This window comes from Felis catus, chromosome E1 (genome assembly GCF_018350175.1).
Source record: "Felis catus isolate Fca126 chromosome E1, F.catus_Fca126_mat1.0, whole genome shotgun sequence".
In the NCBI taxonomy this organism is placed as follows: domain Eukaryota; kingdom Metazoa; phylum Chordata; class Mammalia; order Carnivora; family Felidae; genus Felis; species Felis catus.
The window spans coordinates 13,345,256-13,361,263 of NC_058381.1; the positions used below are offsets into that span (position 1 = coordinate 13,345,256).

At 41.1% G+C, this 16,008-nt stretch overlaps 2 protein-coding genes across 15 annotated transcripts in view; both read left to right on the forward strand.

Annotated features, from left to right (window-relative positions):
• The window catches only part of NCBP3 (nuclear cap binding subunit 3), a 33,126-nt gene extending 21,689 nt beyond the window's left edge, over positions 1-11,437 (forward strand). Inside the window, exons 8-14 of one of the 4 annotated variants that reach the window (XM_006939943.4) lie at positions 2,722-2,821; positions 3,112-3,215; positions 5,001-5,298; positions 6,824-6,978; positions 8,498-8,659; positions 9,684-9,846; positions 10,313-11,437. In XM_006939943.4, the coding sequence (XP_006940005.2) occupies positions 2,722-2,821; positions 3,112-3,215; positions 5,001-5,298; positions 6,824-6,978; positions 8,498-8,659; positions 9,684-9,846; positions 10,313-10,421 (1,091 nt within the window). In that variant the 3' untranslated portion in view covers positions 10,422-11,437. Of the gene's footprint in view, positions 1-2,721; positions 2,822-3,111; positions 3,216-5,000; positions 5,299-6,823; positions 6,979-8,497; positions 8,660-9,311; positions 9,393-9,683 lie in introns of all 4 variants that reach the window. The other 3 variants (XM_045044063.1, XM_045044061.1, XM_003996382.6) reach the window with 3 other exon arrangements.
• ITGAE (integrin subunit alpha E) overlaps positions 10,341-16,008 on the forward strand; it is a 75,623-nt gene continuing 69,955 nt past the window's right edge. For all 11 annotated transcript variants that reach the window (XM_045043983.1, XM_045043979.1, XM_045043986.1 and 8 more), the window contains exon 1: positions 10,341-10,475. In XM_045043983.1, the coding sequence (XP_044899918.1) occupies positions 10,439-10,475 (37 nt within the window). In that variant the 5' untranslated portion in view covers positions 10,341-10,438. The remainder of the gene's footprint in view (positions 10,476-16,008) is intronic.

Below are 16,008 nucleotides of genomic sequence, written 5' to 3' on the forward strand. Positions count from 1 at the left end.
AATTATACTTTTAAATTGATCACATCCTCCTGGACATTGCTAATAGTGCCATTCAGCTCTAATTCTCTAAGGAGTCCAATTAAAAGCCTCTTAAATTTTTTAATGTTTTTATTTATTTTTGAGAGAGAGAAAGAGAGTGTGCATGTGAGCATGTGGGGGTGAGGGGTAGAGAGAGGAAGATGGAGGATCCAAAGCGGGCTCTGCGTGGACAGCCGAGAACCTGATGTGGGACTCGAACTCACCAACTGCAAGATCATGATCTCAGCCGAAGTTAGGTGCTTAACCAACTAAGCCACTCAGTAGCGCCAAGCCTCTTAAGTTTGCAAGGCTCTTTATGCACAATGATTTTGGTGTACATTAAAATATGTAAGAATTTTGAATATGGAGTACTCTGGTTTGTTTTTCTTGACTGAGACATATTTTAAGAGTATAGGCTTGGAGTGCCTGGGTGGCTCAGTCAGTTAAGAATCCGACTCTTGGGGCGCCTGGGTGGTGCAGTCGGTTAAGCGTCCGACTTCAGCCAGGTCACGATCTCGCGGTCCGTGAGTTCGAGCCCCGCGTCGGGCTCTGGGCTGATGGCTCAGAGCCTGGAGCCTGTTTCCGATTCTGTGTCTCCCTCTCTCTCTGCCCCTCCCTCGTTCATGCTCTGTTTCTCTCTGTCCCAAAAATAAGTAAACGTTGAAAAAAAAAAATTTAAAAAAGAATCCGACTCTTGATCTCACCTCAGGTCTTGATCTCAGTGTCGTGAGTTCAAGCCCCATGTTGGGCTCTGCACTGGACATGGAGCCTAGTTTAAAAAAAAAATGGGGCACCTGGGTGGCTCAGTTGGTTAAGCATCCGACTTCAGCTCAGGTCATGATCTCACGGTTTGTGGGTTCAAGCCCCGCATTGGGCTCTGTGCCGACAGCTCAGAGCCTGGAGCTTGCTTCTGATTCTGTGTCTCCCTCTCTCTCTGCCCCTCCCCTGCTCACGCTGTCTCTGTCTGTCTCTGAAAAAAAAATAAATGTAAAAACAAAAAAATTAAAAAAAAAAAGTATTGGCTCATTATTTTATCGACTCTGCCTCAGTTTTGGTTTGTCTGTTACCTCCTCATGATTAAATCGGGTTGTGCATGTTCACAAGAGTACCACAGAAGTGCTGCTGTTATCATTTTCAGTGCATCGTGTCAGGAGGCACATGATATTTATTTGTCCCATTTCTGGAGGTGTTAACTTTTCTCACTTGGTTAAAGTAATGATTGTCAGGTTTCTCCTGTTTTTCCATTTGTAAATCTAAAATTTGTAGGGAGGTACTTTGAGATTATGTGAACTGCTTTCTGCTCATCATACTTCCAATTATCATCCATTGAGGACTTTTTAATTCTACATTTCTTTATGAGTTGGCATTCTGCTATAAGGAAGAACTTTCTTTTTGTACCCATTTGTTTATTTACTTATATCAGTTTAGACTCATGAGTCTTATTCAGTGGTTTATCATTCATTCGTATCATTTGTTTGATTTACAAATGTTCTTAGATTGGGCCAGAGGAGTCCCTTCAAGTTATGTTATTTTGACATGCCTCCATGATTCTTTGAGCACTTTCTTACTTTGTGGCCCAGTGAAACATCTTGTTTTCCCAGACTCAACTTGTACTTTTCCTGTCCCAGATCTGGAATCAGCCATTTCTCCAAGGAGCTGGTGGGCATGTCTTTCTGAAGGGTGTACATACTAGCTTGTGCCACTGTTTACTTGTAGTACTGGATGGATACATTCGCATTGGTTTTCATCCTTTGCAGTCAGTGAGTGCCCTAGGAGCCATCAGAGATGTTTATGTTATGAAAGTTATGTTATGTTATGTTATGTTTATCATGAAAACATCAGCGATGTTTATGTTATGAAAGATCACTGCCCACTTTTTCTTTCTGTTAACTGGCATTTTAACTTGACAGAAGTGATCTTTTCTGTGTTCATTTGAGTGGCTTATTGGAGTGCATTCTAGATAAATGGTGCTAGGCTATTTTCTTTAAGCCATTTTGAGGAACGTAACAATAAATTGGAAAAACTGGTTTACCAAATATATGGAATTATGTATAATCTGTTTCTTTAATACTTAGATTCTATGTTATTGGTGTTGTCATTCAGAAACAAATGCCTTTCAGGGGACCAGTAAAAAAGCTACCTCATCTAGAAAGCCTTTTAGTTTTTGAACAGCTCTAATGACTGAAGTTCTCCTATGCTTCTTGGAACCTTGTATGCTGTGTTGTTGTTTTTAATAGTATTTTCTCTGTGACGTTAGTCAGCACCTTAACAACAGCTTAACCTCATTCATCTCTGTTTTTTGCCCCACCCCCTCAACACTGCAGTGCTTTTATAGGCACTGAGAGTGAAAGTTTGTAGTGCATCTTTCCCTTTTATTGGCAAATTGTGCTGATGTGATCCCAGTTACAGAAAACATTTTTTTTACATTTATTTATTTTTGAGAGAGAGAGCAAGTGCGAGTGAGCGGGGGAAGGGGTGGAAGAGGGAGACACAGAATCCAAAGCAGGCTCCAGGCTCTGAGCTGTTAGCATAGAGCCCGACGTGGAGCCCGAACTCACAAACCGTGAGATCATGACCTGAGCCGAAGTCAGACGCTCAACCGACTGAGCCACCCAGGCTCCCCGGCAAACATTTTTTTAAACCATTGAACATTGTCTTCACACCAATGGGAAATCCTGGGTAACTGTTGTAATTAATTTTTAGATGACAAAAAGGAACTTGGAGCAGCCAGAAGAAGTCAGTATTACATGAAATACGGGAATCCAAATTACGGAGGCATGAAAGGAATTCTTAGTAATTCTTGGTGAGTCCAAAACTTTAAAGTACAATAGTTTAAATAGTACTTAAGGTTTTCTTAATCCTTCAGTTGGTCTTCTGCAGTGCAGTGTCAGTGCCATGTGTGGACTTGAAGGAAGACAAGGAGTCAGGATTCTTAACTGTGGTAAATGGTATGAAAGGCTGAGTTACAGTTTCATGTAAAATGTCTCTGTTTCAGTACCTAACATTTCATCAGTGTATAGTTGAATTCAATTAGTGGATTTCAGAGTCCTTCTTGTTGGTTTTTGATCATGTGCTTATTTTGGAACGTTGCAGGAAGCGAAGGTATCATTCCCGTCGCATTCAGCGGGATGTGATCAAGAAGAGAGCCCTGATTGGGGATGACGTTGGCTTGACGTCCTATAAACACCGACATTCCGGTAGTTGCCTGCTCAGCTCTTGGGTAGACACATGTTTGGCTCCCGAAATCATATTCTTATTCTTAATACAGTCTTTTAAGGTTCCAAACTTTATCATCCTCTCTTCCTTGCCCTCACCCTCTGCCAACATATAGGAAAGTAAGTCAAGTCACAATTAATTTTAAATTGCCCATACAAAAGAGGTCAAATGATTTTATGAAAGCTGTTCTAACAAAAAAAAGGCCAAATGTGACATAGGAAAAAGTGAAAATTTTTTGTAAGAATCTAATTTTTCTACTATTAATATCAAAAGCTGAATGAAAAAATTTATCAGATGACTTGATTTTATCATTTTTTTTGTCTGATGATGAAAATAGGCTGCTGTGTCTGGTGTTTTATGCTTATTGGCTCATGCACACGAATGCCTCAGCTAAATGAGATATCATGACCTGGGTTTCATTTTGTTTGTTCGTTTGTTCCTTCCTTTCTTTCTTTGGTGCTTATTATAGAAGAACCATTTTCATTATGTTTTATAAAGATTTGTTTTTATTTTGAATCTAAAGGTGTGAAATCTTCTACATGCTTTGAGAACTAAGTTAGCATACAAACATGGGATAACATGCATACATGTTTATCATTGTAACAGGGATAAGGAGAGGTGAAGTCTATCGTTTTTATTTTATGTGTATATCCAAAATTGTATATTTGAAATCTGCATCTTAAAAATGCACATACTTTTCTATTACACAGTTATAGGCTTCTAATTTCAGTTACTCTAAGATATTTTTATAATCTTTATGTATATATTACTAAAGAAATTAAAAAGCAAATTGCCCATAATTCTAGCACTCTAATATAACAACTGATTTCATTTTACATTTTTCCTATTTGTCTCTTCATAATAAATATAATCACTACGAACATATATTTTATAGTCCTCCACTTATGAGCATCTTCTCATGAACTTTGAAGTTAGAATTGATTTTCATTGTTCACAGTGGTTATGTGCTATAAAGTCACTGTGACAATTGATATAGTGAATACTAAACCATTCAGAGACTCTGGTCACACCATTTCCATCAGCTGATCAATATATAACCTTGTCTGATGTGTGTTTCTGTTTAAAGACATTTAATACATATTATCGATTCATTAACATTGGGCTCACGGCCAACAGCACTATAACTCATGCTTGAACAAAGCTTATTTAACACGTATTTTCTCTATAAGGCATATCACAGCTTTCTTGAGCTTAGAAACACTAGACAGCTTTGGAACTACACTTGGAAGCCCTTTTCAACAGTGAAATCACCAACAAAAGCCTCAAAAATATGAAAAACATGACACTTAATAGTCTGCAAAAAGGATACTTGTGTATAGTATGAGAGCTGAAACACGAAGGCAGAGCGTTGCCTTGTTTGACCTCAGCTGGGAATATGCCTGTCTGTTTTTTTTGCCATTCCGCATATGTCCACAAATGATCATGAAAGCACTGTGAGTGTGGATTTTGGAGTTACAAATAAATTTGGCAGATTTGCAAATATAGAACTCATGAATAACGACAAGTCGACTGGATTGTAGGTAATTTTGTAATATCCGTCAGCTTGCTAGATCATACTTTACCTAGCCGTTCTTCTGTTGTAGATATCGGAATGGCAACTGGGTTGGCACTAATGTAGATAATGCTCCAGTAAGATCTCAGGCATGGGAACCCCACCTTTTTTAAAAAGGCCACCAGTGTAGAGCAGAAAATCAGATTTGTTAGTTTTAATACTTTTCCTAATGTTTCTTGGTTAAATTTCTTAGGACTAGTAAATGTTCCGGAGGAACCCATTGAAGAGGAGGAAGAGGAGGAGGAGGAGGAGGAGGAAGACCAGGACATGGATGCAGATGACAGAGTGGTGGTAGAGTACCATGAGGAGCTCCCAGCTCTCAAGCAGACCCGGGAGCGGAGCACATCTAGGCAGTCCAGTGCCAGCAGTTCAGACTCCGATGAAATGGACTATGATCTAGAACTGAAAATGATTTCCACTCCTTCACCAAAGAAAAGCATGAAAATGACCATGTACGCTGATGAAGTGGAATCTCAGTTGAAAAACATTAGGTAAAAGCCTTTTCTTTTTATCAGTGCGAGCTTTTAATTTGATTTTTTTAATTAAAAATTTTTTTTTATGTTTATTTTTGAGAGAGAGAAGGAGGGGCAGAGAGAGAGGGAGACAGAGGATCTGAGACAGGCTCTGCACTGATAGCACAGAGACCGATGTGGGGCTCGAACTCACAAACCGCGAGATCATGACCTGAGCTGAGGTCAGACACTCAGCTGACTGAGCCACTCGCTTTTAATTTGATTTTAAATACTAATTCCTAACTTCCTCTTAGCTCCTCTTAATTTTATAATCACTTTTATCTGTTCTAATTTGTCTTATGAAGAATTTGAATAAAAGCATCCATTTGTTTCTTTAAATACACAATTGATTCCTTGTTATAAAAATGTTAGTATATTAAGTGAAAATCACCCATGGTTTCAATCTCTCCTAAAATAGCGACTTAGCAATTGAATGAATAATTTTCCTGCTAATTTTATGTGTATACATAACACACGAAGAAATATATTTCTTCAAAAATGAAGTTGGATTTATATTGTTTTACAGTGTGCTTTTTCCATTTCATATATATAGACCTCTGTTATTTTTCACCCAGATGTAGTCCATTGTTTGAAAGTAGCATGATTTATTTAACCGGTCCCTTATTGATGGACATTTAGGTTTCTATTTTCTTACTGTTGCACTAATTAAATTTCTTGAATTCCAGTTATTGTACAAAACAATATGTGTGTTTCAAAATGTGGTGTTGCTAAATATCTTTCCAGAAGGGTTTTACTCACTTTGTAACCTATTACTTATATACTTACCAAACTTATCACTCTCTACTTTTTGCTAATTTTGTGGGCCAAAAAAAAAAAAAAAAGTTATTTTAATGTGTATTTCTTTGATGACTAGTGGGGATGAGCAGATTCCTGAGGGCAGATGTACAGCTCAAAGGGTTGGTTGGGGTCTAGAGTTGCTCTTCCTAAGTGTACTTGGTGGTATGTTTGGGGAAAGGAAAAACAGTTCAATCTGGTTTGTTTGTATGACTTTGTTCACATCCTTATTTTTAGTTTTTAGAGAACTTTCCAGTGTTGAATGCTGTCAGAATAATGCTGGTGCATGGTAGCAGATGTCTTTGACAGAGAAGTCTGCTCTTTAAAGAGATTATAGATCCTCTTGTATCTTGACTACTGTGAAATCACAGCCTGCATGAACAGAGATCCCTGAGCGCTTTGCAGGCCTTACTTAATGTTTGTCTCAGAAGGGAGGGAACTTGTAATTATACATTCTGTGATAGTTTACAGGTATCATTTGTGGAAACCACCCTGGAAAACTCAGGAACCTATTTGCCCTGACTAGTCTCTCTGTAGCAAGCTGATCATGATTTTTATAAGCAAATAATTATTGGTGTACGGTATTTGTGAGTGAATATTTGGTATATTAAATTGGGTATCTTAAGTTTTCTCCAAAGTATATGAGATTGTTGCATAGGCATTGTCCCACAGTTGAAGTTGGTTAATTGTGCCTTTTTTTTTTTTAAAGGAACTCCATGAGGGCAGATACTGTATCCACAAGCAATATCAAAAACCGAATCGGTAACAAGTTACCGACTGAGAAATTTGTAGATGTCCGACATCTGTTAGATGAAAAACGTCAGCACACACGTCCACGGCCACCAGGCAGCAATACTAAATCAGGTAGTATTCATTTGCATTTCTCAGCTTCATTCTGAGCTCCAGAAAGTGAATTCAGGCAGAGATAAGTCTTTGGTTAAAACATTGCCATTAGTGAACCGATTTAGTTACCCTGCTTCATCACTTCTAAATTTTTGGCTAGGCATTGGAACCTTAAGACATGGAACATAATCATACTTTTGCAATACTGGCTTTCAGTATTTTTGTCCCAATTATTTTGCTCTGAATGTCATTGATATACTTCATACATAAGGATAATAGAAATTAGGTTGGGTTGTTGTGTAAATGGTTAAGAATTTGAACTAGATAGTATGTATGTGCAAATACACATAGAGTGGGTACTTGGGCATGCCTGCTGTGTGCCAGGGGTAGGTGCTGGGAGTGTTAGAATCTTTGGAGGGTCTGCCGAGTCATCCTAGGACTCAGATGTAGTAACGTGAGTGTGCACATTCAGGTAATCCCACCCCACAGCAGAGTGTAAGTGTTCTCATAGGTCTGTAAGCAGTGGGCAGTGGGCACACGGAGGGAGGGAGGTCTACTCAGGGAATTGTGGAAGGCTTCTCAGAGAAAGGGGCTTTAGTGCAAGGCCTTGGTAGGGGTGGTGTGGGCTCTCAGTTGGCAAACCTAGTTTTTTGATGTGGGAAGTAACCTAATCTTATGTCTATTTTAGAAAGATAATTTTGTGGCCAGGTGGGGTAGGGTAGAGATTTAAATAAGTAACAAGGACCTGAACTAGATCAGGGAAAGTGGAGACAGAATGGATGAGAACATCAAACTTTGTGAAGATAGAAGACTCAGCATTGGGAAGAAGGGAGCAAAGGGAAAGGAGCCAAAGGGCTCAGCCCTGAGGAACCAGAAAGTTGGGAATGCTGCTCTGTGAGACAATTAGCAGGATGGGTAAAAACCCCAATGACTTGCTAATAAACCTGTTGTTGCTGCTGCTGCTGCTGCTGCTGCTGCTGCTGCTGCTGCTGCTGCGTATTGTTAGAGGGAACTCAAGAGGACAGACTTCGGAGGGATGGGAGGGAGGAAAAGCAAATTTGATTTGGAATATCTTCCCTTGATCCTTTGGGTTTTAGCCATCTTGTTACATTTATTGTTAAATGTAATAAGTTTATTAAAAATTCCTTATATGTTCAAAGACTGTGGCTTCTGCCCTCAGGGAATTTATAGTATTGTTAGCTGAGATGTTTGGAAATTCTTTGGTATACTTGGTTCTACTAAAAACAAAAAAACAAAAACAAAAAAACCAAAAAAACCAAACAGCTGATTCTGCCTCAGAAATTCCTTTCTGGAGCAGTCAGCTGAGAGGCTTTTTTTCCATTGAAAGCCCCTATGTCTGCACTTTCCTAGGGGAATCCAGACTGATTACACAGAAGAATTTTAGAAGCTTGATTTTGTCAGGCTCTTTGTCCTCCTTTGGGGAGATTTGGCACTAGGTCCTGTAGAGATCTCCGGTTGACAGTATGAATAGCAAAGCACACAAGCTTGGTCACAGTAATACTTTTTTTTCTTCTTCTAGATATACGCCAGCGGTTAGGAAAAAGACCATATTCTCCAGAAAAGGCTTTTAGTAGTAACCCAGTCTTTCGGAGAGAGCCTTTTTCTGATGTACATAGTAGACTGGGTGTTCCCAGGCAAGATGTTAAAGGCCTCTACTCTGATACTCGGGAGAAGAAATCAGGTTGGTAACACTTAAAACTGAAGGAGATAGGAATTGGGTAAGAGCAGATTATAGCATAGAAATACTTTGTTAGTTGAAGGCAGGAAATAGCATATGTCAAAATTAAATTATTTTTCCTCTTCCGTTATTGTCATAATTGTAATAATAACAGTATAGGAAACTTAGAAAATAGAAAAAAACAAAACCAGCCTCGGTTCTTTCTGTTTAGCACAAATACTTTTTAGTCTTAAGTCTCCATTAAAGTCTTTGTCCATATACATAACCTGCTTTCTTCATTTTATTGTGATCATTTTTCCACACTGTTAAATTCTTTTTTTTTTTTTAATATTTTAAATGTTCATTTTTGAGAGAGAGCGCGAGCAGGGGAGGGACAAAGAGAGGGGACAGCTGTGCTGACAGCAGAGAACCTGATGCGGGGCTGGAACTCATGAACCGTGAGATCATGACCTGAGCCGAAGTCAGAGGCTTAACTGACTGAGCCACCCCGGTGCCCCACATGTTGTTAAAATTCTTTATAAATAAAATGTTTAATTGCCTTATAGTATGCTATGAAATTCTAAACACATATTTCTCTATTGTGAGATATTAATAAAGTATATTTTAAAAATGAATAGATATTGGGCCAAATCTCTGAAAGTTTACAGTGTAGCAGGTCCCTCACTTTGCAGAATTTATAGCTGGGAATGATCTGGGAATGGCCCGCTCCCGGCAGAATGAAGCTCTACACTGAATGGTGAGTCTCACCAGGGAGGGGAGATGTAGCATAAGTAGCGTTGCAGGTGATTCTGATACGCATATGGGAGGCACATGTCCCTAGCTGTGAGAGTCTCCCACTGGGTCCAGATCCCTCACTTTGCAGGCAGGGGACTATAGCCAGGGAAAGGAGATAACCTTCCCAACACTGCACAAAGGTTCCAAGAGCCACAGACCCCCTCCCCAGTGTTTCTTGCACATTAGGTTGTTGGCAGTGCCCCTGCTTCTCAGCAATGACCACCAAAACTGAAATGCCTTCTCACCCAAACAGGTAGTTTATGGACTCGCTTAGGATCTGCACCCAAGACCAAAGAAAAGAACACGAAGAAGGTGGATCACAGAACACCGGGCACTGAGGAAGACGACTCTGAGCTGCAAAGGGCATGGGGGGCTCTGATAAAGGAGAAAGAACAGTCTCGCCAAAAGAAGAGCCGGTTAGATAACTTACCATCTCTCCAGATTGAAGTTAGTCGGGAAAGCAGCTCTGGTTCAGAGGCAGAGTCCTGATGCCCTTGGGGCCAATGGCAGCTGCCCTAAAATCTGACATTCTCGTGCAGGGTGGGGTGCACAGTAGGAACCTTCCCTCCCTCCCCCTGCAGGAGTTGGCGCCTCTCCTGCTCTTACACAGTCACCCTCAGCTCTTGCTACTTCAGCAAGACATATTAAGAATGTGACGTGTTTTGAAGGGCATCTATCTTTTGCTGCAGAGTTAGAGTTCTGGGCCCTCAACTTTTTTCCCACTATCCCACAAGCTTTACCCTTTGAGGAAAAGGCAGCCCTCCAGATTTTGTAGACGTTTTTCTTAATATTTTTAACATTGTGTCTTTTAAAGAAATGTTTTACACAGTTCATCCAAAGAGCAGAGAACTGAACTTCTCACTATTGCCTTGGCCCTGACAGCTGTTACCAGCACCCTTTTCCCAAGAAAAGTCAATTCCCAGGTGCTTATTGGACAGCCTTCGAGGGGGAAGATGAGGGAAGCTGCCAGCTCACCCTTCCAGGACCCTAGTGTCGGGGCCGAATCTCATGGACCTGACTACAGAGGTGCACCAGTGCCGCCCAGGTAGATAAGAGATGCAGCGTCGATCGTGCTTCCATTCCTTCCTGGGGATTTCTGTTAGGGGCCTCTTCGTAGCAATCAGCTTGAAGTGAAGATCAAGTTCAGTGCTGTGGGATTTTTAGGAACAAAAAACTGTGACTTCTGGATTTGGGGTGGACTTTTGTGCTAGGGGTGGGGTCATGGGTTAATGTTGAACAATTTTTAAGTCTGTATTATGTTTAAAAATATTAATGATTTAAAAGTTAAAATTTTTAATTTTTATATGTGAAAATACTTCCTGTTGGCTACAAGGGAAGCTCAAGTGGTGTCTTATGTGTGCTGTTAAATATATATTATATACTTTGGAAGAAGGCAAAGAGAGGAGTCTCATTATTTTTAAATGATCCTAATTGTATAGTCTGTCTGTTGTATATAGAATTCAACTTGCTTTTTGGCCACTGTAGGAAAAAAAAAATCCATCCATCAGAGATGGGGTCCTGTTGTTTATTATCACTTCAGAAGTGATACGTTGGTATTTATTCTATTTCCAAGTTCTGGCGCCTGAAGTTATCTTTAAAACTGGCTAATAAGATCATAGTTATGGAAATTTTAGTTTGTTTATTTCTTGTTTGTTTCTAAACTCCTTTCAGATTATTTTAAAGGCAGTAGATTATTTTGTCTTCCTGTTTGATCTCTATCTTGAAGTATTTAATGTTTATATTCCTTTGCAGGCTTAAAAATAGTGTTTCTCTTCAATTCACTAGAATTTAGGAGTTAGAGATTGTAAACCTTTGTCCCTTTGTGATGTCACAGCTCTTCACCTGTCTGGCTTGTTTCAGTACCTAGTGTAGCCCTGGATTCTAGAGATCTTTACTTGTGGCTGAACTAATGGTCGCATTGATAGTTGATTACAGTATGGTGTGATTGAATGCAGAATGCTGCTGCTAATAAAGAAAATAAAGGGCTGTGGGACTTAAGAGCTGCAACAGTTGTACTGTACCATGTTTTGTTGGTTAACCTGCTTTTTTCACTCCCTTTAGAAAGATCGGAGCCTGTAACTATTGTCTGTTTCTGCTTCCTGATAGGATTCTGGGAAAGAGCTGGTTCTCTGCCAGTTGAGACCTAATGTTTCTGAAGTTTCTCAGCTATTTTGGTCCTGTGAAGCACACAGCTGAGAGCCAGGTTCTTGAGAAGGGGCAAGGTTTAGGGAGTTGGTAGAGTGAGAAGGACAAGGACCTGAGAGTCAGAGACCCGGGTGCCAACTCCTGGTTCTGTCCACGGGCCTGGGCTTCAGTTTTCCCATCTGGCCACTGAATGGGCTGGTACCACAGCTTCTGACTTCATTGGTGCATCTCTGTGGTGTTTTTACTCTTCCTGAAGCAATGGTTGTGGTGGGCTGGCCAGCCCTGGTTTCTGTTACAGGCGTGGGGTGGGTCAAAGAGACAGTTGAGGGTTGTGACACCATGAGGTTGTGGACAAGGATTCACCCCCATCCCTTTTCCATTACAGTCTGTGGGTCTTCAAGCATGACAAGGATGTCCTTGTGGTCAGGGTCCTAACTGATGTGGTCTCAGCAGTGTTCAAGAAATGCCCTTCTTTATGCTTCTGTGTTTCCCAGTCATGACCTTTTCCACCAGTAGTTCAGGCCCATCTGTCCCATGACCTTAAGCCCTTGCCAGTCTCCTTTTAGAGATCAGGGAAGGCTTTCTGGGAGGGTGGTGGTGGTGTATAGTCAAAACTGGACTTTTGATCTAACCAAGAAAAATGCCCGCTTGAGCAGCCTTGCAGTCCTTACAAATACACAGAACCAGAAAAGTATCTTAAAGATTTTATTTCCCCAAGTTATGGTTGGTCACCTCCTGTCTCACTCTCCAGCCTACACTCAGGCACTCAGATCTTGAAACATCTTACAGGGGCTTTGAATGCCCAGGCCCTCTCTTTGGAGTTTGGGAGTGGGGGTGGGTGGATAGTCAGGATGGTCCCCTAGTGGCAGCTCAGCGTGCCTGGGTGCTCCTTATGCATGTGGGCAGGAGAGCTACACACTTTTCTGTATTCTTCTTAGTCTTTACACATGAGATTTCAAATACGTTTTGCTGCTTGATAGTAATTGCAGATACCTCATTTCTGTGTCCCCACTCTCCCTCTTGGGAGACACACCAGCTACCCAGGAGAACTTGGGGAGCCCGTGACAAGTGCTCCTCTGGCCTCTAGTCTGGTCCCATGAAATCTTCCCCTTAGTTCAGTCACTATCTTCTCCTGCTCTATCCCTGTGGCAGCCTCCTCCCCGGTCTCTGCCCCGTACCCCGTCCCTTCCTCTGTTATGTGCACTGCAGCTGGGATAAACTTTCGTTGTTTTTTGCAGCTTTACTGAGATATTATTTACATAGCATACAGTTCCCTCTTCTATAGTATACACTTCAGGGGCGCCTAGCCAGCTTAGTTGGTAGAGCATGTGACTTTGATCTTAGGGTTGTGAGTTCGAGCCCCACGTTGGATGTAGAGGTTACTTAAAAATATCTTTAAAAAAACAGTATACACTTCAGTGGCTTTTAGTCTATTCACAGAATTGTGCAACCATCACCATAGTCAATTTTAGAACATTTTCATCACCCTAAAGAAACCCAGTACCCATTAGCAGTCACTCTCCAGTCCCCTTTCCCACCCTGGCAACCACTACTTGTTGTCTGTATGGATTTGCCTATTCTGACCATTCATATAAATGGAATCATACACTTTGTGGTGATTTGTGATTGGCTTCTTTCACTAAACATATTTTCAAGGATCATGGTGTATTGTAGCATGTGTCAGTACTTCTTTTTATTAACGAATTATATTCCATTGTATGAACAGTACATTTTATTTATCCGTTCACCAGTCAATGGTCATTTGAGTTATTTCCATTTCTGGCTGATATGACTAATGCTGCTATGGAACATTTATGTTCAAGTTTTACGTGGTGATGTTTTCATTACTCTTGGGTTATATACCTAGTTGTAGAATCGCTGGGTCATATGGTAACTCCGTCTTCACCTTTTGAAGAATTGCCAGACTGTTTTCCCAAGTGGCTCCATCATTTTCCATTTTTCCCATTAGTGTATAAAGGTTCCAGTTTTTCCGCATCTTCATCAACACTTGTTATTTTGCAGTGTGCATTGGTGTCTCATTGTGGTTTTGATTTGCATTTCCCTGATGACTAATGATGTTGGGCATCTTTTCATGCACTTCGGAATGAACTTTCTTAAAGTTATTCCTGTTATTCCTCTGCTTAAAACCTTTCCAAACTTCACTGTTGCACTTGGAATAAATTCCAAACTACTGTGGTAGCTCACAAGGCTCGTGTTCTCATCCTCCCCTGCCCTTGTGCCCACAAGTTCCCTGGACCCACCTTGATCTCACCAGCCTTTCAGACTCTGCTCGGTGCTGTTCTTCTCTAGCAGTGACGCGCTCCCCCGGACCTTTCTCTCTCCCATCTGAGCCTTGCCTTCTCTTTTGCTCATCTTCAAGGACTTAGAGACCCCTCCAGGAGGCTACCTCCCAACTTCCAGAGCCAGATTATGGGCCCCTGCTATGTATCCCACAGTACTGCCTTGGACGAGACTCTGCTCATTCCACGGTTGGGTTATACAGTCACACCTAAGATAAAAATGGAGTGTAACCAAAATTCCTCTTGGAAACCCTGAGTAAGGTGCCATGTTGAAAACCAGCATCGAAAGATCCAGCACAGTTGGTTCCTTCCTGTGTGGGAATACATCAGAGTTTCTTTGGTTGAGCTCCAGATAAAATGGTTGGCCTGCAATTAGGGCCATATTGTGCAAAAATACCCACATATTTTTAGGTGTTGGACTTACACTTAGGCAAGCAGCTCACTTTTGAAAGGGCTCTTGGGAACTGTAACAGGCCACAAGGAGCGGCAGGGGCACAAGCTTGCCTTAGGCCCTCCAGCCGGTCTGTTCAGTGAGTGGAGGCGCCGGTGAAATGGCGCAAATGACTTAACATTGTTTTCCTTTTTCCTTGTCTTTTTTTTTTTTAACTTTTCAGAAAAATATACCATTGTGTTTGCCTAAGTGAAATGTGTGTATGATGCCAAATCTCTGTACCCGTCCCCGCCCCCCGCCCCGAGTCAGCACACCTATATGCTGAATTGTAATACCCTGATCCTACTTTGTCTTTTTTGCTAGATTGTAAGCTCCGTGAGAGCAGATACCATGTCTGGTTTGTTCAAGGGGGTTTCTCCAGTCTTAGAACATGTCTGGCACCTGGTAGGTCGTCCGGAAACGTGTGGTGAATGTATAAATCCTTCAGCTGCAGGAACAGCTCCATTTTCTGAGGCCCTGGGGTCCTATTACAGGCTAGTCCTTGTTTTCTGCCCTGTACACACAATACTTGATGTTCATGTTTTATTTTCCCTGTTAGCCTGTGAGCTCCTAACGAGCAGGTGTCTTCATGTTGTTATCTCTGTGTCCTCCCACCATGCCAGTTCAGAGTAAGTAGTGCTTAAAGAGTGGTTGGTAAATGAGTGAATGACGGTAACAACCCAGCTCTGGCTCCTTTGTCTGCAAGCTGGTCAAATTCTAGGTAGGGCTACCAGATTCAAAAAGAGGAAGATGATCCAGAAGTACATAAACTGTACTTGTATAAGGAAAAAAAAAACCTCATTAATTCGATCTCCATAAAATTCAAATTTTGATGATCTGGCCATATCTGAGCTGAAGCTTACTTGCTGTGTAAAGAATTTGTTAGAGAATCATGGAGGATATTTTTTAGAAAGCATTCATCTGCCCCAGGAGAGCAGGAAAGGAAGCTGGCCGGTGGATGAGAGGCCCCAAAGAGGGATTGCTGAGCCAGGTCTTAGGTGGGTCCTGTTGGAGAGGAAAGTGACATCAGTCCAGAGAAGGTGAAGAGGAACCCCTTTTCGGGCAGTAGCTCTTTTGCCTCCAGCAGCCCTCCACCTCTCAGTCTGGGCATTCTGAGAGTTATGCTGAAGTGCTAGTGGGCAGTTTGGATTCATATTAACAGCAGATCATGGCTTCACGGATCAATTCATCGCTGCACAAATAAATTTGGTGTATGAATGGTTGCTTTTAAACTTTATATAATGGGAAGCAAATGAGAAGTTAAACCATTTTTTTTCGTTTAAGAACTAAAAGTACAGAATGTTTTTGATAATTTTGAGAAAATCACACTTGCCTCAAGGCAGATTGTTATTGCATAATCTGACCAACAGAAATCCAGAACTTTTCTTACATGTTTATTAAATAAATCTTAGAAGAAAAAATATGGTAGCGTTTTTTAAAAATGAAATTCTATGAACATTTGAAAGGACTTTGATGTTCCTGGGAACATTTACGGAAATGCTGGCTCAAAAGCCTATTTCAGATTGTGAGCACTAAAGTGGGACTTTCCTGTGCTATAAATAAAACTCTAGAGTATGGGTGGTACTAACCTGCCAAAACCAGTAACCCGCCCTAGGCTTCTTACCTGTTTTTGTTTGAGCAATTCTAGAGGCCCTCTCTGCATGACCAGATTCTTCAGTAGCTGAAACTTTGTGTTATCTCCA